At 43.8% G+C, this 23,789-nt stretch overlaps 1 protein-coding gene across 1 annotated transcript in view; it reads right to left on the reverse strand.

Moving 5' to 3' along the window:
- Positions 1 to 23,789, reverse strand: part of GEMIN5 (gem nuclear organelle associated protein 5) — a 64,763-nt gene that overhangs the window by 16,987 nt on the left and 23,987 nt on the right. The window contains 15 exon segments of the mRNA XM_044281189.1: positions 1,746 to 1,961; positions 3,197 to 3,368; positions 5,780 to 5,919; positions 6,091 to 6,272; positions 6,414 to 6,487; positions 9,921 to 10,057; positions 11,860 to 11,942; positions 12,087 to 12,172; positions 13,175 to 13,387; positions 15,540 to 15,702; positions 16,664 to 16,796; positions 17,268 to 17,387; positions 20,444 to 20,595; positions 21,346 to 21,527; positions 22,547 to 22,701. Coding sequence (XP_044137124.1) covers positions 1,746 to 1,961; positions 3,197 to 3,368; positions 5,780 to 5,919; positions 6,091 to 6,272; positions 6,414 to 6,487; positions 9,921 to 10,057; positions 11,860 to 11,942; positions 12,087 to 12,172; positions 13,175 to 13,387; positions 15,540 to 15,702; positions 16,664 to 16,796; positions 17,268 to 17,387; positions 20,444 to 20,595; positions 21,346 to 21,527; positions 22,547 to 22,701 — 2,208 coding nt within the window.

Here is a 23,789-nt window from a genome sequence, read left to right on the forward strand (position 1 = left end):
TATCCAATATCAAACTGCCCCCCACGAGCCTCCCTAGCATCGCGGATGATTCTAGGGAGGCTAGTCCCCGCCTGCCATTGGCTGCACCCCCCGACACCGGATGCTTTTTTATTGGCGCACTGAGAGAAGCAGCAGTGGTGGTGCGGGAACCTGGAGCGGCGCGGGGAGCCAGATAAGTATATTCCCTGTGAGGGGCCTGGCACATGGGGAGGGGGGGGCAGTTTATGTTATTGGATAACCCCTTCAAGAACAATGCAATAGGGAAATCATTCGATTTCAGTGAAGCAACGTTTTTAGGATCAGAAAATCTGGAAAAGGCGTAAACTGACAATAGACTTCGCTAAATGTCAGCTATATGGGGGTCCTAAAGTGTCCCTCATTATGCCATATATATATATATATATATGTATATGTATAGTATATTTGTGGCCTCCAATGTGTCAAAGCATGTTGGGAGTTATAGTTCTGCAATAGTTGGAGAGCCACAAGTTGAAGGCCATTGCAGTACACCAATATGCTACTTAGTTTACTGTACTGTCAATTATATCTATATAAAAAAAAAAAACTATATGATGACCTAGTAGGGCCACACGGAATTACATAATATGTATATATATGAAGTGTATAGCCAGGTTATAAACCACAAACAACCATCTTGTTAGCAAAAAATAAATAAATCACTTTATTAAATACACGTACCGTATATACAAAGCATATACAATGGAGTCCCCACCATTTCAGTGGGACAGCAGAAAGTAAAAGAGGGACAGCTGGGATGAGACTAAGTAGAATAGGTATACAAGGTAAGCACAGCAAGGATGTCTTCCAACTAATCACATATATATTGCATAGTAAAATACTTGAAAAAGGGAAGAGAAAAATAAATGGATCTCCACTACAAACTGCACAAAAAATAAGAAAACTCATCAATTATTGTAAAATCACACATAAAAGTGTAGTATAGTATGTCAAATCTATAGCAGTAAGATAGCAAAACAGTAATATAGAGGAGAGCCAAAAAGCCTGAAGAGGATTACCAATTCACAGAGTATATTCACATCTCCCATACCTCTGTCCCTCACCTACCCAACGCGTTTAACCGAATAGCTTCGTCAGGGGAAGTTTATTTTATATCTATATAAAAGTATCAAAACCAGAGCTATAATAACACCATAAACTCCAGATAATGAGACAATATAGAGGGAGAACCCAATGTGACCCCTGCATGGGAGAAGTGCCTGGAGTAACAAGTGCAGGTCAGGAGATCCTCTGGTGCGGTTGTAAATAATATATATGTATGCATCATTTATGGCGTAAGAATCACGGTAGAGGTCTTGGCCGTACTTTGACAGCTTACATACTGAACAAACTTTTTTACTTCAATCACTAAATTATTTATATGTCAGCAGAGCCGTAAGAAATGTAGAATCGTATACTTAAGACTTGACCTCAGTTACACAGATGGATTATAATTCACAGGATGTCTATGCGTATAGAGTTGTCTAGATTCAGATGAAGATTAAACACTGTATAATAACAAGTCCTCCAAGTTTATAACGCAGTTTATGGTTCAAATTCTCATAATTTTCCACATTTCTGTTTTCCAACTGTGAATACCAAATTCACATTTTTTCCTGAGGGTTTGCTACAATTCATTAGTATTAACAATGCATAGAATATGAATGGGCCAGTCACCATTAGTTACACCACTCTGGGCCAAACATAGGATGCAAGTCATACTATACCTTCCTGCAGGGTTTTCTCAGGAATCATCTCAGGAGAGGCCCCATCCTCTTCTTGATCAGATGCCCCATTCTGTGTTGTGGTGAGAAGACTTTCTTGGTCCCTGCTTATCACTTCTCCTCCAACCTCTTGAGTAATAATGTCAGTCTTCTTCTTTTTCTTTGCCTTGTTTTTGACTTGCTGATAGCGTTTCTTTTCCAGGTCAACGGATTTCTTTCCTAAAAAGGGAAGATAGCGTAAGGAACTTACAAGATTTTTGGACTGCTTTAGAGACACCTGCAGGTAGCTACCCAAACCAATAAAGAGCTTTAAAACATGACTAGCGATATCAGCCAAACCAAAGACAACCTTCATGTGGACAATACTATTTCAGAGTTCTTGCTCCTCGTCAGTTGGCCTACAGGAAATGCCTTTGACAAACTAGCAACCCACCTGACGAACAGCATTAAAGGGAACCGGTCATCAACTTTATGCTGACCTCACTAAGGGCAGCATAAAATAGTGACAGAAATGCTGATGTCAGCGGTGTGTCACTCATCAGCTAAACGTAAGTGGTTGCTGAGACCTAGCATCATGATCATTGCAGCTCAGGGCTCGAAAAGAGTCACATCTACCTGAGAAGAGTCCTGGTTATTCAGAATCTCATGCTCTCTCACCCATCTGCTGATGATTGGCAGTTTTCTCCTAGAGAGAAAGGGAGAAAACTAGGTAGAAGACGGTCAGCCATCAGCAGGTGGGCAGGGAGGGCAGGAATTCATGAATAACCAGGACTCTTCTCAGGGGGCCGGGACTCTTTTCCAGGCCCAGTCTGCAATGATTGTGATGTTGGTTCTCAGCAACCACTTACTTTTAACTTATAAATGACAGACCTCTGAAATCAACTCATCTGTTTCTACTTTATTCTGCCGTTAGTATGTAACATAGTAACATAGTACATAAGGCCGAAAAAAGACATTTGTCCATCCAGTTTGGCCTGTTATCCTGCAAGTTGGGCAGCATAAAGTTGATGACAGGTTCCCTTTAACTCCAAAGCAGTACTGTCCACAGATGGTTGTCTCTGGTCTGGCTCGTAACCCTAGTCATGTTTCAAGGGGCTTTAAAGGGTTTGACATTGACTTACATGGTAACTAACTGCAAGTAGCAATAAAGAGAAATTTTTTGCCTTGTAAAGAAGAGCTATTTGTTTTCCCATCAAGCATTTCCTGTAAAGGTCCTTTGCATGGGTATGGGTGATGAGCGACTGAGCAGCAACATCTTACCCCCATACAGAGGAGATGATTGCTGCATGTAAATACAGCTCTCATCTCAATTATTGGGAACATTCAGTTGTTTTTGAAAATTGTCTGTGAATCAACCTGAGTGAAGGGCTCCTAAGACTCCCTATACTTCTGCTTGAAAAGGGACTATGAAAATGATCAAAAAAATAAATAAAAAATCAAATACGGGAACTAACCTTTGGGAGGTTGACTGTGCTCCTGCTTTGATACAGACCAATTGTGTAAAGAGAAGTCATCTGCTCCCGTCCACACCTGATCAGCCTCCACTGGTGACCACTGCACACATAGCAATCGTCCCTTGTGCCCCCGATAGTTACTGATTGGCTCTTCTTTAAGTACATCCCAAACCTGGTATGGAAATATAAACTGGTTAATTGCAATCAAGACACCTACAGCAATAGGGCCTGTTATTTAACCCTAGGGAAGTCTGTCAAAAGCAAAGAATGGACATCTTCCCCTATACTTCAGAGATCTCCTAGAGAGATCACTCTCTCAGATCAGTCCCGGCAGCTGCGCCGTCCATTTCCTACACTGTATATACTGTCACTGTATATTATGTCACTGTATAATACTGTTGAGGGGGCACTGACAATAAAAGCCTTTAGTCTTACTCCTGGGTGGGCACCTTCTGAGTTGGGGCCCCAAAGCAGCCGCTTCCCCTGCTTCACCTATAGTTACGCCCTTGTCTGAAGATAATGAATTCTGAGAGAATGTGGTGTGCATTCTTGGTGACATCTGCAGAGGTCACTTTGCAGAGAGGGGGAGGGCGTTCGCTTGTTCTGGAGCTGCGATTGTAAACGCGCATATAATTGCGGTCCATCCCGAACGCTCAGGTCTGAACCCAGCCTTAGATAAATAGGTATATATCCAGCTTCAGCGCACAGTTCCAATAAGCAAACACAATGGATGCTTGTTCAGGCATCAGTCTGTTTAGCTAGATGGGTTAATAATACATTGAGGAAGAGTTCATGTTTATGGGAGGGAGTTGATTATTTGCCCCAGGGATAGAGCAATAAGTATAGTTGGGAAAGGTGTTGTGCTCATAATGACAGGGTCTCTGCTCTGGTCACAGTTCTCCATCTGCCCCTATGAATAGTGTATTACTATAAGTTACTGTGGAACTATAGCTGAAGTACTGTTTTAGTCGTAACCTAAATGGAATCTGTTACCAAGGAATTCAGTGTTAAAAGGATTATCCAACCCCTATAATGCTCCCCAAAATGCCTGGGCACCTCATACTGGTCATACTTTCCCTGCTCCCCGTCACCCGCGTTGCTTCTGATGCACGTACGACCGCCGCTACATCTCTCCATCGAGCAGATCAAAACATCCAGCGACGGGGGGGGTTGGGGAGGGGTCATGGTTCAGCCAATAGCAACGCAGGTGACTCTAGGAAGGCTCGTCCTTGTCGCGGCCAGCTATTGGCTGCCCACCCAGTTGCCTGATGTTTTGATCCGCGCGTGAGGGAGATGCAGCGGCAGCCGTCAGAAGCGACTCGGGTGCAAGGAAAAGGGTTACGTATGACCAGTATGAGGTGCCCAGGCATTTTGGGGGGCATTATATGGGTTGGATAACCCCTTTCAACCAGGCACAATGCCTTGTAGGGCGAATGCAACAGTGTGTCATCTACATGTTCCCCATAATATAGTCCATGCACAGCATTATCTGGTTACGACTAAGAAAACACCTGTGTTCGAAACGCGTCAACTATGTTGGGGTGGAGGACTGTGTCTATGAGAGTTATCTGCTACAAGAAGAAATAAAGTGCAACTAAGTTTCATGACTAGTGCTGGAACTATTTATCTTATATCTGAGAGATTTGCTTGGCTCGTTCCCTGCACAGGGCTGTGGATTATGAGAAGAGCTGGATATTTTTCTCCATGGACCCCCATAACAGTGTGTAATCCACAGGTCCCCCATAACAGTGTGTCATCCACACGTTCCCCATAATATAGTCCATGCACAGCATTATCTCCATTCACTGCTTTTATCAGAACACTCATAGCATAATGGAGCATGACCACGCATGCACATTGGGATCTCCCTTCACTTCAGGGGCCCAGATGGGACAACCCCTTTTTTTAGCTTGTGGTTTCATAAACGGCACCATGGAAAAAAAAAAAAGAAGTGCCCTGGCCATTCATAACGCGGGGTCCATGTCCAGAATTCCCATAAAAAATAGGAAGGAATGAAAATCCACGCCAAAACTGCATCAAAAAGTGTTTTATAAAATGCGTCAGAAAAAAAAAACACATCCCCAAAAAAATCTGATGCGGATTCTGCATTAGGTTTTATTAAGCACAGAAAATACTCTGTGTGAACATACCCAAAGAGGCTGCAGGATCAGCAGCTCACAGTGGAAAGGCTAAAGAGAGATGATGTGGCATTCTGCAATCAGCTGCTGTGGTTGCAACCGCTGTCCGTGCCTACAAAGTGCTGTCAGACTTCTGGTCCAATATTTTAGGATTTGGGGCCCCACTTGGTCTAAAACTGGCCCCGATTACCTCTACCAATAAAAGCTACTTCAGATGTGAAAGCAACACAGGTGTCCGCTTTGTACACAAGAACATGGGGGCGTGTTGTCAATGTTGACACGTGACATGACCATGGTGGTCAGCTGCCACATACAGTAGTGATATGGCATTATTTCTGACATCACCACTACCGACAGCTGTTCCCTGCTGCAGCCATGTGAGGTGTCCTACATTCAGAGGACCAGTCTATGAATGAACAATTATCCTCCATTATATTCATCTTACTTGAGAGGTGCCATCGTAGCAGGCAGATACCAGCCTACCATCATGATGAGGGCTCCAAGACAGACTTGTAATCTTTGCGGTGTGTCCAGACAAGGTCCGAAAAGGATCTGTGATGGTGCCTGGGACTTCAGCAGAGTTCTCTGCAGTGACACAAAATGGTAGCAATTCAATTCATTATTAGGACATACAATCCTCAAATCAATTGATTACATCAGGAATCTTCTCATATTACGTCTCAGGATCTCTTTTGTGACAAGCAGCTGCTAAGTCAAGGAAATTAACAAGATTACAGTCAATAAGCAGAACCTCACCTAGCGCCCCCTTCAGGTTATGTACATAGATCACAGCATTATTGGATCCTGAAGCAAGGAGGAAGCTCAGGGTGGGATCCTCACAGTGATCATGGTGCCAGCGAAGAGCGTTCACAATTTTATGATGCTGCTGAATAGTGCAGATCAGCTTAAGATGCGGAGCCCGAAAGATTTCAATGCTCCTGTAGTAACACAAAAAAGGAACATTTATGGAGACGTATAAGCAGTTCAGAAGATGCCGCAGAAAAAGGATGCCCTCTCCTGTTCTTAATAGCCATCTATAAGGCAGCTACAGTATTAATTTATTACAAAGGTTTACATACCCATCCTCATTACCAACAGCGAGATGTTGCCAGTCAGGTTTCCAATTCAGCTCTGTATGTAAAGGTAATTTATGCTGTTTAAACAGAGGGGAAAAAAAACAATAATTAAGCCACAAAATGGCACAAAAGCCTGCCTATTTATCTAGTGATAAATCTTGTTACATTCACATCTGAACTACATGCAGCACGCGCAACTTGGACTCCCATTTTTGTCTGTAGGCTGAACCATAGACGTCTATACAAATTAAATAAACATCTTTACAATCTGTGTTCCCCAATAAAATTTAAAAAAGCAAAATCACCCAAAACATTTTTCTGGCCATCTAGCAGCCCATGTCCTCAGCGCTATACCCAAAATCCAGGTGACAGGTTCCCTTTAAGGAAACATTCAACCAAAAGCTGCCATGGAGACCTAGTCATTGATATAAATGTATGATAGGAAAATCCGTTTGACGGTTAAAGGGGTTATCCAACCCCTGAAATGGGGTATGCCCGGGCCCCTCACACACAATGTACTTACCTTGCTCCCTGGTACCCGCGTCTTCTAAAGCCCGCATGGCTGCCGCTGCATCTCGGCCTCGTGCGGATGAAAACATCCAACGTCAGTGGAGGGTGGGTCGGCAGGTGGTGACGAGTCTCCCTAGCGTCGCCCGCAATGCAAGGGAGGATCGTAGATGTCGTGGCCTGCCATTGGCTGCCCTATCCCCCCGATGCAGCAGCGGCCGTGCGTGTTTCGGAAGCGATGCGGGTGCTGGGAAGCGAGGCAAGTACAGTGTGTGTGAGGGGCCCGGGAATATGGGAAAGGCATTTCACTCATAAAAAAGCTTGTTCCCAATCACTATGGCAGCAATCATTTGTTGTCACAGACATCTTTTATGCAGGCAAATACTTGTTTATTGGCCAATCACATCTTTTATGTAAGCCTATAAAATATTATTCTCGGCAGCACACCTCCCCATGTAAACAGGAGATTTTAGGATTTTTGGAGATACCTGTAAAATCATTTTCTGACTGAGTTTATTGGGTGTGGGTGTGGAGGGGGGGGGGGACAGAAGACCATGGGTATAGCTGCTCCCACTAGTAGGCGACACTAAGCTGAAAAAAGGTGTTAGCATCCCCCTCACAGCTATACTCCTCCTGTAGACACTGAGCTAATAGGTTTTTACCAAAGCAATAGGAGCAGCCAGTAGAAGCCAACAGAAAACAGATAGCAACAAACAACAAGAACTGGAGATGGGCCACAATCAAGAACAGGTGGTACCCATCACTCAGGACACAGAATACCCTTCCAAGATAGCCAGATTGAGGTAGGAAGGGCCGATATAAGTGAGAGGGCCAGCAGTCCTGGTTTCAGTACCACGATGGACAGTGCAGAGGGACCATTTGGTGTACAGACTAGTAGGCCCCAAAAGCCATAGTCTCAATTAGTTGGAAGGGCTGGGGCAGAGAAGGGGGCCAGTGCGAACCAGGCCTGATGCCTTGCTGCCCAATATGGAGAACTGAGAGGGTTCTTAGAGGTTCCCCCCCCCCTTCCCCAGACTGAGGGAGCTGACAGCGAGGAGACACTGTTGAAAAAGAACATGGGACTTGCTTGGCTGCAAAAGCTGTGGCCTGATTTACTGTTCACAGCAGAGGCATGGCTTGGTGCAGAGAAAGTCCAGAGCCCCAAAGCCAAGCCAAACACAAGGGAACAAAGGTAACTACCTTGTAGGGGTCGAACTTAAGACCACCACTCTTGGCTAGGAACGGAAGGGGCTGCTACTCATGTGGTCTTGTAGGTTGCAAAAGCCACAGCCTCTATTAGAATATATGCTGGGATAGGATCAAGTTTGGCATGGGGCAGGAAAAGAAGGATCCAGAGGGAGACCTTGGATAAGGCATGTTACAGGATGTAGAAAAAGGCGGTGGGAAAACTGCCAGACAAGTGGTCAGTAAGCAGCAAACAGCCCATGCCTCAGAATGAGTAACTGGCCAGGGCAGAAGTGAGAGGGGAGTTTGAAGGGGGAAATAGGGCACTATATCGCAGGCCAGGGTGGAAAGTATACTTGTGCCCCAATCCAGCCATGTCACCCTCATCAGTCTACTGCCCCTTGGTGAGGGAAGCTACGTTGGAATAAAGGAGCCTCGACATGTTCTCTGGGTTACAGCGGATTTGGTGATATGCCGTACCTCCTTGCCTTCTGGGGGTAGGGAATGAGCAGTAGGCTTGATGACCTGCTGGTCTCCGTTCTCACCCAAGGGGTAACAGGGGGTTTATGCCTCCTGTATTCCCAGAAAAAACTGAAGGTTAGCAGACCTGCAAACAGGCATGTCTGCCTCCTACGGACACTAAGCTAAAACTGACACTTAATTTTCCAGCTTAGTGTTCGCTCCTAGTGGCAGCAGCTATACCCATGGTTTTCTGAGTCCCCAATGAAACTAACAACAATATGAAAACTGAATGGGAATGAACAATCCAGTCATCCCCTTACAGTCTGCACCAAGCAGTATAAAAAGCCCTTAAAAGAGTCCTCTCACTTCAGCAAATAGCATTTGTCATGTAGAGAAAGCTAATACAAGCCACTTACTAATGTATTTTGATTGTCCATATTGCCTCCTTTACTGGCTGGATTAATTTTTCCATTACATTATCCACTCCTTGTTTCCAAGGTTACGACCACTCTGCAATTCAACAGTGGTGGTTGTGCTTCAACACAATAGGAAAAAGCACCAGTCTCTCTAGTGGCCGGGACCTTGGGAGTGCACATAGGCTGGTGCTTTTTTTTCCTATAGTGTGCAAGCATGACCACCACTGATGGATTGCAGGGTGGTCGTAACCATGTAAACAAGGAGTGGATAATGTAATGGAAAAATGAATCCAGCCACCAAAATGGACAATCACAATACATTAGTAAGTGCCTTGCATTAAACTAATCTACACAATTTAATTCTATTTACTGAAGTGAGACAACCCTTTTAGGATGAGTGCCTATTGACTTGTTACACTGTCAATCGGCGTATGTTGTAGCCAGGTATCAGCCAATGTAAAAGGACCCTTAGTGGTGTTTTCAACGTATTCAGGTTTCTGGTGAAGGTCTGCACATGTAAGAGGTAATTTTGTATAACAAATATAAAAGTGGTATTCTCAGAAGAATGTGGCACTCGTGTCCTGGTTTGGGTGCTCTAGTCGTGGGGTCCCAACCCAGTAAACGTAAATAGAGAAAATAGACTTAGGCACTCCTGAGATTCGTTGAAAATACACTGCTTATTTTTATTTGGTTTTCTTATGCCAGGCAACATCAATGGAAAGGTGTATTCACACCATGTGCTAGGCTACACACTGGATTTTCAATGAATCTTCATGAGTGCCCAAGTCTATTTTCTCTATTTAAATATAAAAGTGGTCATACACATTTATATATAATGTGTACAGAGGTGTCTCACCTCTCCCCAGATGGCTGGATGTGTATGGGGGGGTAGTGTATTACCAGCATAAACCAAGTGAGACATATAGATAGACATACTTACTTTAATCTCATTTGTATCTCGGATAAGCTTGTTAATATCTTGTGCCTCAAAAGTTAGTTTCCAGGGGTTGTGCTGGAAAATGACCCCCTCTCCACCACAACTATACAGGGTGAATGGAGGCCGGTCCCCTTCAGCGCCTGGGGAAAAAAAAAAAAGAAGAAAATGGAGTTACTATTTTGTATAAATGTTTGTACTATATACAGTGTATTCAGAAAGTCTTCAGACCATTTCACATTTTGTTATGTTGCCTTATGCTAATATAAAAATGTTTTACCCCATTCACCCAAGCCATGAGGAGAAAAGAACTGCCTGTACAGCTGGAATCACAGCTCTGGAAAAGGATACAAAAAATGTCTGCTGCACTGAAAATGCCCAGTAGCCTCCATAGTTCTTAGAGGGGTTGACCACTTTCTGGCTACTGTCGACTGATGTGTAGGTGAGATGACAATATGCCACTAATATAGCCTTTGTTGATATTCTGCACTGTTTGCTATAATTTAATAAGCAATGTCCTCTTGTTAAGCAAATCTTCTGCGCTGTCTGCATAGAGGTCCTGTCCATAAGATGGCTGCTGATGGAGGGTCATGTGATCACACACACACACATTACTCTGCCTCCTCTATTCAAACAAACTGCAGAACAAGTAAACTCCCAATGGTGTAGTGCAGATGGCAGCTGCAGTTTATTTGAATGGAGGAGACATCACATGAAGGTGATTAGCCTGGTCACATGACCCTCCATCAGCAGCCATTTTATGGACAGGACCACTGTGTGGACAGCACAAAAGAATTAGAAACAAGGGACCATACCTTATGAAATATAGAAAACAGTACACAATTTCAACAAAGGCTATATTAGTGTCATATAATCATCTTACAAACCTATTGGTCAACAGTAACTAGAAAGTGGCCGACCTCTTTAAATGGAAGAAGACTGGAACAACTAGGACTCTACCTAGAGCTGGCTGCTTCACCAAACTAGGTAATGAAGAGAAAAGAGCCTTGGTAAGCGATGTGACCAATAACCAAATGGTCACTTTGGCTGAGCTCCTAAGGTCCTGTGTGTAAATAGGAGACAGTCCTAGATGGTTAACCTCACTAAAAGACACATTAAATTTTGCAAAGAAAAGTACTCTTAGACTGAGAAACAAGATTCTCTGTTCTCATGAAACCTAAAGTAAAGTGTTATGTCTGGAGGAAAACAGGCACTGCTCATCACCTTGCCCAATACCATCCCTACAGTGAAGCATGATGGTGGCGGCATCATGTTGTGGGAGCACTTTTCAGCGGCTGGAACAGGGAGACTTGTCAGGATTGAAAGAAAGCTGAATAGAGAAAAGTACAGAGATATTCGTAACGAAAACCTGATCCAGAGTGCTCTGGACCTGAGACCTGGCTGAAAGATCAACTTCCAACAAAGCAATGACCCTAAGCACACATCCAAGACAAAACAGTAGTGGCTTAGGGACAACCCTGTGAAGGTCCTTGATTGGCCCAGAGCCCTGACGTGAACCCAATTGCACATTTCTGGAGTGACCTAAAAAAAAGCAGTCCACCGACGGTCCGCTTCCAACCTGACAGAACTCAAGAGGTTCTACAGAGAAGAATGGCACAAAATCCATGTGTGCAAACCTTGTGGCATCATAACCAAGAGGATGGCCAACGGCACTTTAACTAAGTATGATTTCATAAGCAAGATTTAATGCAAGATTTTAGTTTTTCCTTTTCAATAAATTTGTAAAGATTTTGAACATTCCGTTCTCACTTTCTCATTATAGGGTATTGAGTGCAGAATGATTGGAAAAAATAAATTATTTTGTTTTAGTACAAGGCTGCAACATAAAATGTGAAAAAAGGGAAAGGGCCTGAAGACTTTCAGAATGCATTGTATGTAGTATTCTAGTGGTTAATGGATAGAAAGCAGAAGAAATGTATCTTACCAAAAGAAAATGGAGGCAATGGAGGACCCCAGGACATGGAATACACAGTCTTTTTGTGGTAAGTACTAGAAATTTGAGGGGGTCTGCAAAAGAAACAAAAGCTGATTATTGAGAGCTGAATTCAAAGTGAACTTATCAGTAAACAACAGATGTGGACTTGTCTTTTACTAGAGGAAATCTCAGATATAATATAAAACATAAAAATACACTTAATACTTATAGCTTACTTGGAGGAAAAGACATCATAAATCCCAACTTTTCCATCATCAGTCCCAAAGGCCAACCTGCCCTCTTTAGTTGGATGCCAAGAGAGCTGCGGAAAGCAAAAGATTAGGTGAGAAAGATGCAAAATCCATCTACCACCAGGGCGAATTACTAATCCTTCCCAGCTAGACACTACTGCCCAGTTCCCATACTTTCTGTGGAGCTGAGAACTCACCAGGGGCAGATTTGGAACTTAAAGTGACCCTCATGTTGCAGGCAGGTCCAAATTGACAAAAGGAGGGGCAACATAAGTAGACAGAGCCAACAGAAGTAGATGGGGTCAGTAATACCGTAGTGCAGAACAAAATCCTGCTGTCCCCAGCAGAACCAGATGCCACAGTGTAGCACAAAATACCCCCCAGAAGCTGTCCTTCTGTGGTGGCCATCAATAGCAGCCAGGTTCTCTCCTCCCCCTCCTGTTGTCTCTAATTAAGACATGGAGAAGGGGCTTAGGAAGCGAGATGGGGGCCACAGCATCAAGAAAGTCCTACCTTCAGCATGCTGCCTGGACTTAGTAATAACCTCTATAGTGCCCCTGTAGTGTGTTCCCCAGGTGAGCAAGTAAAGAAAAAAATAAAATACCCAAGTCCTGTATCAAGTCGCTGTCACCTCCAGATGCCTGTTTCACCATGTGTACATTGCCTGATATGGTGGCCTATGAGGGTTAACAGACATGGGCTCTCAAGCCCCCACTGCAGTATTCAACTGAACCTCCGTCCTGGGGACAGCGATACAATGGAATTCAGGAAGGCACGCTGCTCAGGTACATAAGTGAATTAATGCAGAGAGCATCAGATCATTATGTAACCGGCCATAGGCAGTTGGGAGAGCTTGGGTGGCACCTAGGTTTTAGCCCACAGGGAAATATCCATGTAAAGTCTATGGCCAGTCCTCCCCTGAAACTCACCATGCCTTGATTTAAAGGCCTCAGGCTTAAGATCAGTATGGCAGAAATGAATGTTTAATAAATGGATGTGATCTTGAACAGTCCTCCTGCCCACTGTGTACCCACCCTTCTCATGCTGGAGATATTAAATCTGAATGTACTTACTGCAGTCACTTTAGATCTGATGCCTTGCCACAGTGTCTTCACATCGTATGCATTGACGACAGATAGGGAGTTCCAGACACGAAGCATGCCGTCACCAACTCCGACCGCCAGACATCCAGATGCCACAGGAGAAAACGCCAGGCTGTACACAAAGCCTCCTAGCGAGCTCAATGACCAACAACAAGAAAGGGAGCCCAAGTCCCAACATTTCACCTGTACAGAGAGGACAGAATCAGTGCATCGTAGTGAAAGGTATTTATAGAGGTAGCATAGCCCATATAGATTGCCCATAAACATAAAGTTTCTTATAGAACCTTTCGTTCTCAAAAGAAAATAAAAAATCTGCAGAAAATTCAGGATACAATGAAGTATGACTAAATGATAACGCAATGCAGACTGCAGGTGGGAAAAGCCTATGGCCAAGAATACAATCTAAAACCAATGAGGGGTAGACTAAAAGGGGAGTAGAATGTGTAAGAAGTAGAGGTAATATGATTTAAGATGAAAGGTAATTTTATACAGTGAATTTCGAAAATACGTTTGGCTTTAGCGACTCCAGAGCTGCATTTACAATTCTACAGATTTCAAAGCAGACCTCACACTGCATTTTTGCTGTCAAGTAATCTGATGTAAGAAAGACTCAAGTGTCCCGCTGAGTTCATAAGAATTCATGTAAAATGTTCTGGACCGGTTTCATAACAGGTTTTTTGACTGTTTCCTATAACAACCAACTGAAAAGTGAATGCAGCTATGGTCTAGAATACAAAAATCCATAGCCTTTATAGTTCCCATTAAAAATTGAGCCGAAAAAAGTAGTACTATGCTATCATATCCTCACTGATCATGTAAACATGGTAACATCAGACAAATAGGCACATTCAAGTCCCATGACTGATATCTAGATGAAATAACTTCTAATACATGTTACCACGTTTACATGATCCGTGAGGATATGATAGCATAGTACTACTTTTTTCGGCTCATATCTAGGCATCGCAAATGGAAGTCAGTTACAATATGGGCCTCCTATGAATTGGCCTAGAATTCGCACTCCGTTAGATATCTGGCGGTAAGATATAATATTTATCCCTACTATATGAATGTGTATTTTGGTATTTTAAAAGTATTAATAAAATCATTTTTAATGGGAACTATAAAGGCTACGAATTTTTGTTTGATGTTTTGTGATAAGCTCTAGTAGCTGTTCTCTGTCGTAGGAGGTAAATGTTTGGGAATCGATATTGGTTTGGACTATGGGCTATAATAGTAGTATCAAGTCACTATAGCTAATTGTGTTGGTGTATTCTGTGAAAAACGAAGGCAAACTTGTGACAGAAGCACTACATGCGGACTCTTAGAAGCTTCCATAAAGGGAGAGCATTCACTTTGTTCTATCGAGCAGATTTTCACTAAACTGCCAGGAAGTAAGAAGTAAGCATAAACTTGGCTTTAGTATGCAGACATCAGCAAACCGTGGCCTCATTACTAGCATTTATCTAGTCTAACCACTGGGGCTGTCCACCATTCTCACTGATTTGATCAAAGAATCACACAGACCTACATTTACAAGGGTATTCCTATTGTGTAAGGTAATGGCACATCTATGCTATTAGGTTATGGCTGGTGGGTGTCTGATTGGGACTCCCACCAATGCTCAGAATGAAGGGGCTGCAAGCAGGGGCCATAGACCTTACAGGGAAATTTCCTGGTGGGCCGATGCCCCAGGGGGCCACAAAAGTCCTCCTGTCTGCCGCTGGCTGAGTACATAATGACCTTTCAACAGTAATTAGCGCTGTGAGAATCAGGTACTCATGTACCCAGCCAGTGACCGCACATACCCTCCTGGATTCAACTGCTGTGGCCCGCATCTCACCTACTAAGCCCCCTGCTCCATAGACAACTGGAGAAGGACGACAGAAGATGGCAGCTATTGATGGCCACCATAGAGGGTCAGCTTTTGGAGCAGTATATTGTGCTACACTGTGTTATTTGGTTCTGCTGGTACTGTTGACCCCGCCTACTTGTGTTGCATCTCCTTCTGTTAATTTGGACCCCAAAATGGGGCCACTTTTAGTTTTTTTTTTTCCAGGGCCACTTTTAAGTTCCCAGTCCGTCCCTGGTTGCAAGGCTGGAGTGTCCCCTTCACAGATTTTCCCCTGTGAATGTGGCCAGCTACCGCTGGGTGACCAAGGGTGCACTATGCAGGTAAAACTTTGAAAGGGGCAGAGCACTACATCAGCTCTGTGTCACCTTCATTCCTAGGAGGTGAAAACCCCACAATAATAGAATTATGGCACATCCTAGCGATATGCCCTCACTTTACAAAACAGTAATGCCTCCTTAACACAAGATGAACAGCACTCACGTCCCGATCCATAGATGTAGACAGAAGGAGCTCCTTCCCCTCCTCTGTGACTAAGGAACAAAGGTTAAACACAATGCGGGAATGGTTCTGTCCCTCTGAGGAGCCCAGAAGGGTCCATTTCTGCTTTCCACTTCTAGTTAATTCCCACATAAGCAGCTCACCCCTGTAGAGACAATGAGAAGTATTGCTACACAGTCCACAAAATGTAAATTCTACTCAGCCTACACAATATTAACTGGAGCCCCCCAATTAGCTGAATGCACTAAATACATGCAGCCCAATATTTGGCACCCGAGGAGCAGAACTTTGGCAGCTGTGAACAATATTCAGCATGTACAATTCTTTCAGTGGAAAACTTTTCATATTGTTTGTCGAGCATAAACAGCTGATCTAAGGCTAGCTCACACGTTAGGGCTCGTTCACACGAACATGTGAAGCCCGTTCTGTGGACCACAAATTGCGGTCCGCAATGCATGGGCGCCGTCCGTGGAGCAGCCTCATGGGGATCATGGACCCATTCACGATCCCTCCGTTCCACAAAAATATAGAGCATGTTCTACCTCTTTGCGGTACGGAGGCACGTAACGGAACCCCAGGAAGCACTCCGTGATTCCGTAGTGTTCCGTTCCATGCTTCTGTTCCGCATCTCTGGATTTGCGGACCCATTGAAGTGAATGGGTCCGCATGCGTGATGTGGAATGCACACGGAATGGGTGAACGAGCCCTTAAAGAGATCCGGCAGGCTGTTCTGGCAGGAAACAGCCTGCTGGAGCTTTATAGATTCGGCATTGCCGGACTCTAAGCTGGTGGAGATCGAGCAGCTACCTGGCAAATATGCTGAGAATTCGCCGGACAAATGACACTGGTGGTCAACAGGTAGCATCCGGCAATGCTGGATGCAGAGAGTTCCAGCAGGCTGTTGCCTGCCGAAACTACCTGCTGGATCTCTTTAACACTAGTGTCAAATTAGCCTAAGATGTGAGGCACCTCATGATCAGTTTATTAAGAGGAACCTCAAAACAAAGATATATAAAGTAGCCTTCTTATAGTTTGTCTTTATACCTCTTCACACCCTACCACCACAGCACCCTTTTAGAAGGCAGCCTCTACTCTCAATTACTAACCCAAAGCAGCTAGAGAGTATCCGGCTAGGATGTCCACGCGGCCAGTGGACTGTCAACCATAAGCGTTCCTTCACTGTAGGATCAACTCCTCCTCCCCGCCTCTTTAGATATGGCAACTTCAGAGTCATAATGCCTAAAGAAAAGAAAAATGGCAGAATAAAAATGAGCCTAAAGTTGACAACTATGCCACAATAACTAAAGTTGGTCATAGACAGCTAATGTCCCTGGCTTGATCATATATATGCCCGATGGGGTCAGCCATTGTAATTGCTATGGTGCAAGAGGGGAATAGACATCTATAATAAGAAACCTTGATGCTGCTGATCTCATGAAACCAAAAGTCTAATGTGTTCAAAATCAACTACGATCTGCAATAAAAGGTAACATGTAGTCTGCAGAGCACCCATGCAGTATATCGGATTCCCCTCAGGCCTGCAGGTTAGCTAAAAGATATATATATATAGCTATAATGGTTGACATACAGTTTACTGATATAAAATGCAATGTAAAGTACATCTGCAAATAACTATCTTTATCAGTACAATGTATGTACTCAACCTGCATAATAACTATAAAGTGCACGACAGCTCTGGAGAGCTCCTACCTTTGCCTGTGGAGGAACTCCAGATACGGATGGTCTGATCTTTGCTGCCTGAGGCCAGGTAGCAGCCCTTGTTCTCAGACTCCGGCAGGAGATCACCATTGGTTGCATTTTGTTCTGCTCCTGATGAAAAGCAACACAGAATCCATCGGAAAACAAGCACATAGACAAGAGAGGCTTCAGAGGGAAAGAACGATGGGTCTCCTGGATTACTAATGCAATCTTCCATTCTTTTTTTGAATTTCTAACCAGAAGACTAACAGATTTTAAAGGACTGCTGGACTTAAAAGCCTGAAATATTCATATGTAGGTGTGAAGGTAAAATTCACTGAAAGTACAGTCTCTGCTTATATTATTTACAGTATGCAATACGAGTTTTAGATCATGCAGTACAGCGTACAATGGTGCAGGTTTACTATGGCAAATATACCAGGATTCTGTCTCAGACAAAGCCAAAATAATGGCACACATGCCACAAGGAGTGTGGCTTAAAGGGGTTGTCCCATGAAAAATATTCTACAATGTTCAAACCAGCACCGGGATCTGAAAACTTTTGTAATTACCTGTAATAAAAAAATTTGCCTCGCTACTGAGTTATTCAATACAATGTATCTACAGCACCACCTGCTGTTTGTTTGTTTTCTTATTTCTTTGTCCTGCTCACCGAGATGGCCGCACATGCCCAGTTTCATCCTTCAGCTGCCTCCTGAGCTGTGATAGGGAGATCATGGACACGCCCCCTGAGCTGCAGCAGAAAAGATACTCCCCTTGAGCTGTCAGCTTGATATAAATCTAGCAGAGCAATGAATGGGGAGATCTCTGGATCCATGTGAGGTACGGGGCTGGTTCTAGCTTTGTTAGAAAGAGACTGTCCTGTACTATATGATGTCCGATTTTCATTTTTTACATTAGTCATGGGATAACCCCTTTAACTGAAAATCGGTGTGGTTTCATGGGGAAAAGGGTATGGTTTTAGATGCACCAATGATTGCCAAAACTGGGCAAGTAGGCCAAATAATAGGGGGTATAAAGCAAGAAATGCATGTAATTGATTTGGTTTTTGATGCTGATCCCTGGCAAAATCCACAGCAGACTTTTCTGATAAATTTTATGTCCCACATGGACGTGTGAAGGGGTCACTGTCTGGGGCCCCTGAAGATGAGACATATAATACTCCATTTGAATCCATCTGTGACTACATTGAATCAGCTATGAGTGAGATAACATGCAGTTTGTGTGACTGGCCACTAGAGGCCCTTAGTTGGGCAGCCAGCCCCCTTAGAACTAATGGAGCGAGATGTTGACAATTAATATAAAAAGAAAAGTAATCTTATAGCTGCATAGGATTTGCTTTCTTAGGCCTCTTGCACACGACCGTATGGCTTTTTCTGTATTCTGTGGTCCGTTTTTCACGGATCCGTTGTTCAGTTTTTTGTTTCTGTTGTGTTTCCATTTCGTAGTTCCGCAAAAAATCTCCGTATTAATCATTAATATAATGCACAGTAATGTGTTTTAACAGTATACACATGGGCAAAGTGGGCATGGATTTGCAAAAAACTAATGACATACGGATGTGCTCCGTATGCATTCTGTATTTTTTGCGGACCCATTGACTTGAATGGAGCCACGGATCGTTATTTGAAGGCAATAATAGGATAAGTTCTATCTTTCAGCGGAAGGGATATACGGAGATACGGAATGCATACGGAGTACATTCTGTTTTTTAAATGAATGGTTCTGCATAAGAACCGCAAACGGAATATGCAAAAACGGAACGGATACGTGTGCAAGAGGCATTATTGAAATGGACTGTTAAAAGTAGCTTCTTATTTATTTTGTGCATTTTGTTGCCATGTCCTGACTTCCTGGGAAAAGCTAGATGGGCTGGGGAGAGGAAGTGGCTGGAGGACAGAAAGTCAGCAGTTGGAGAGCAACGGATTCAGACCTGTCTGTTAAATTGTTTACCTGATGTGTTCTGTGATCAGCCAGAGATTAAAGGCTTCATCCACAGTGAGCAAGGGATGATTGTTGAGATCCGATGCCTGCTAAAGAGGATCTGTAGTCTTTGTTTATAATCAGGAGATGAGGAACAGCGTTGGATCATCCATCAAGAAAACCTCAGCCTGAAGCATTTTCCGCTCAGTTAGTGCGCACTTTGAATGGGACTTAAATCTTGAGCTCAGGTCCCTCCCTGGAATCAGGGCGAGTACAAGTTTTGGCACAGCTGCAGCAAAGCTTTACTGCAACAGCAAGTGGATCCACATCCCGGCTCTGGAGTTACAAATAGCCAAGTGGGAGTTCTATGGAGTCTAGCTGAGGTGGGGTGGTGGGCAATACCTGCATGCGGGAGGGATAGTGTGGGATTTTTTCTGTCTTTGGCCTCTGTGAGCCACAGTGCCCCTCAGCCGGGATCCCAGGTACACAAAGCCAAAATTTGGTGTTGATTCCTAGTGGTTCCGGTTCTCTGTGTTTGGTTAGAAGATCCTGCCGTATTTAGCGGCATTTAGGAAAAATATAAATCCTTAAAAGGGTACAGTACCTAAATTATGGAATTCCCGGCTGAGTTCCCACTGTGGACAATGTTGGGTTGCTAGCAACCCACAGAGATTGTACCGCCACTTCAGTACACCTCACTGTGGTCCGGCTGGATCACGGTGTACATTATATTGTATATAGTTTTTTCCTCTAGAGTCAGTTATTGTGGTTCACACAGCTCACTGTCTGTGCATTCATTCTTGTGTGGTTCACTGCATCTCAGCGGAGTCCCTCGGGTCCCCTCTTACAGACGTATCCTAATAATCCATGACATTCCTTTGGCAATTAACTGTCATTCCTTTCAGCTGCCTAAAGTGTACATTACATGCATAGTCATCGTTCAGATCTTTGCAAGTGATCGTAGAGCAATGAATAGGGAGATCTATGGATCCATGTGAGGTACAGGGCTGGTTCTAGCTTTATTAGAAAGATGGTTTCAAGTGCTATATGATGTCTCATTAATCATAGTATAACCCTTTTAATCTAATGAATAAAAAGAAAATACAACCCATAGGACTTTCCCTTTAAATTCTGCTTGCATGGCTATAGCAGCAACATGCTAACACCTGTATAGTTGTAGTGACCCATCTCTATAAATACTGGTACTTGGATTCCATATTTGCAGTGGAAGTCATAGTACATACCTTGTGATTCCTCTGACTTCGTATATAGATCTTCCTCTCGGGGATGTGGGCACCATGCCAAGCAATGGACCTCATCATCGTGTCCTCGCAGACGGTGAGTAACTTCCCCTCTACGGCTGATATCTATGATGACAATCATACCATCCTTGTACCTGGGAAAGTTAAGACAGTTTTCTGATTATTATATGGGATAGCAAGGTAACTTCTATGGGCATCACAGTCAGCCAAGACTCTTACGGCAAGAACATAATGAGCTCCTAACAACATTAAAAGGGTTGCCCCATGAAGACGACCCCTATATATATGCCCAATTAGGGTGTATGGACATGAGTCATAGATTGAGGTTCCCTGCACAGAATTCTCTTTATGAGGCAAGATTAAGAGCTGCTTTGTAGGAATGGTACCCCTTCTGAAAAACCACAGCCATCCTTATATTATAGGGTCAGCCATTCATCTGACGCCACATACATTACATTTCCCCTGCAGCAGTCGCTGCGGGGGAAATGCCTGGCTGGCTGTGGCTTTTCCTGGCAAAATCAGTTCTCTGCCAGGGGTGATCAGAATAGGACTTTGTGGTTGCCAAGACAATCTGGTGATACATTATGATGGCCCAATTACTTTTCAATCTTAAACCAGGTTTTCCTCACCTCTGGGACCCTTATTGCTTTATATTTTGGGAGCTTCTAAAAGATGCCCTGATAAAATGGAGTCATAGGTAGCACCGGCCTGTGGGAGGCTAAAAGATGCCCCAAGATGCCCTAAAATATAGAGCGTTGTCAGAAGACAGATCTGCAGAATGGGTATTATTCCCAGGGTTTGCAGGTATTATGCATTGCCTGCTCTTTATCTGCAAGGGACTGTCCAGTCTATGGCCAGCTTTAGTGGTCTCCTCAGCTACATACCCTATTGCCACTAGATCTTCTTGGTGTGGTGCACAGGACAGACAAAAAATGGTCCTCGGCTCTGGGAAAAACTGCTGCCCATCATTTCGATTACACCAAAAACAAACCACTATCCCCTTCTCGTCTCCGGTTACCAGCAAATCCTTTACCAGGGGAGACCAGTGGAGGGCAGAGATTGTGTTCTGTAAGAAAGAAAGTACAGATGTTTTTAAGAACGTGTACACAGGACATAGACAAAATGCCATGCTAGACCTTTCCCAAAGTCCATAATTAAGGGTGTATCCAGGGTGGCCACAATATGAAACAGGAACTACATGTTCTTGCTTACCCAACCCAAGCACGCTCCCAGGAGTCAGTGAGACCACCATGGATTTATGGCAACGTCTCAGGACTTCTTCTGTCCAGTGCTGATCTCTGACTGCAGAAACCGGCAGAGGAAGAAATAGCTACGTAATATTGGCTGGACACTCATGAGGCTAACACGATATTACAGGCAGTGTCTGATAGGACACTGATGGAATAGGCTAGTGCTATGCCATTAGTCTTCACAGAGGATCCTTCAGCAGTTGTATTCCTTATAACATAATAATTATGGAGCATTATTTTTTTTATAACTCTGTATAGAGCTGTTCTTCTGTTACATCTCCTGGAAATGTATCACTAAACTGACACCTGGATGTAACCAGTTGGGGGTATGTTCCTACAAAGCCAAATTTCTAGGAGGAAAAACAAAGGAAAGGCACAATGGTGTGTCCAAAGAAATGATGCCACAGAACTGTTATTTTATGGGGAATATCTGTATTTCCTAAAACAGACATTCCAGAAGAGGTGAGCAGTCCTCTTTAATATTGGGGCGTAAACTGGGTGCAGCACCCCTTAGCATTTTCTACAAGCTTGGACAATGTTGGTACATTTTTCTGATTACAATTAAGCAAGCTTCATATTATAGAAGTATTATACAAGTTTAATATTACACTTCTTCCATATCATACTCGGCAATGATTTCACAGACCCCCTGCGCCTCCTTCCCTCTCCCCTCACCATCCTACACTAATGCTTCCTCCTTCTATTTCATCTCCTGCAGTCGCTGCTTGCCCTTTTAGTATGTGAGCCCTTGTAATGTCCATGTCAATCTCTCATCGTCTGCCATCCTTCTTGTCCTGGCTCTTACACAGACGCTTGTACAGACAAATGATCTTACCCGATGGAGCTTGTGTTCTGTCACCAAACTCTTCGCCTGGGTGTCCCACACTTTCACAGAGCCGTCATCAGAGCTGCTGGCACAGAGGTGAGGCTGACCAGAGTAGTGGGAGAAGGCAAAGCTGGACACCCGTTCTGTATGCCCAACCAGCTCCCCTGAACAAAAAGAGGAGAAAGCACATGAATCACTAAGGACAACCAATATGCAAGGCTAGTGGCCAGCTCGAAGCCACTGAGATGAGCGGCTCACGAAATATACAGGACCTCAAAAATGCTACTACATAAAGATGCTGCCAAGTAGCTCCTTTCACTCAATGGTTAATGTACTGTATATTGCTCTGAATCTAGGTAGGCCCTGTATATATAGTGCATTAGGAAAGTCTTCAGACCCTTTAAATCTTTTCCCCATCATTCTGCTCCCAACAATCACAAAGCCAAGAAAACACAGGCGTGGCTTAGGGACAAGTATGTGAATGTCCTTGAGTGGTCCAGTCAGGGCCCTGACTTGAACCCAATTGAACATTTTTGGAGAGACCTGAAAATGGCTGTCAACTGACGGTCCCCACCCAACCTGACAGAGCTTGAGAGAATCTGCAAAGAATAGCAGAAAACACTCAAATCCAGGTGTACAAACCTTGTGGCACTATATCCAAGAAGACTGGAGGCTGTAATAGCTGCCAAAGGTGCTTCAACTCAGTACTGAGCACCTACATCTCTATTAAATAGGAGAACTGAAAATCTGGTCTCCTCAAAGAGGTGGTGTTTTGGAGAAATGTCAGTGTATTTAAGGATGAGATAAACATCCCATACTGAGAGATCCAAACAGACTTTTCCAAAACTTTCCTGACCCCTGGTTTATGGAAATGAGGGCTTTAGTGCACCAAGAGGCATGGCCAGCACTGAAAAGCTGAGGTGCACTAAGGAGCTAAACCCTGTCCCTCATTGCACTGAAGCTCTCATTTGCATAAAGAATAAATGACTTTTTTTTTCGTGGAGATTTTCACAAAACAGGTGTCATTTTAATCAGAAGGATCAAGCCTACCAGGCACTATACCTAATCTAATAGGGTTTAACCTGCTAAAAAATGATTTTTAATAATAATTCTAATGAATTTATTATGAAATTGCTAGTTCAAGGGTTATTCCCACCTGGTAAAGTGATGGCATATCACTAGGATATGAGGAGTGCGACCCCCACCGATCATGACATGGCTGCAGTTCTAAAGGGGTTTTCCGGGGTCCTAC

The sequence above is a fragment of the Bufo gargarizans genome, chromosome 2, assembly GCF_014858855.1.
Source record: "Bufo gargarizans isolate SCDJY-AF-19 chromosome 2, ASM1485885v1, whole genome shotgun sequence".
Classification (NCBI taxonomy): domain Eukaryota; kingdom Metazoa; phylum Chordata; class Amphibia; order Anura; family Bufonidae; genus Bufo; species Bufo gargarizans.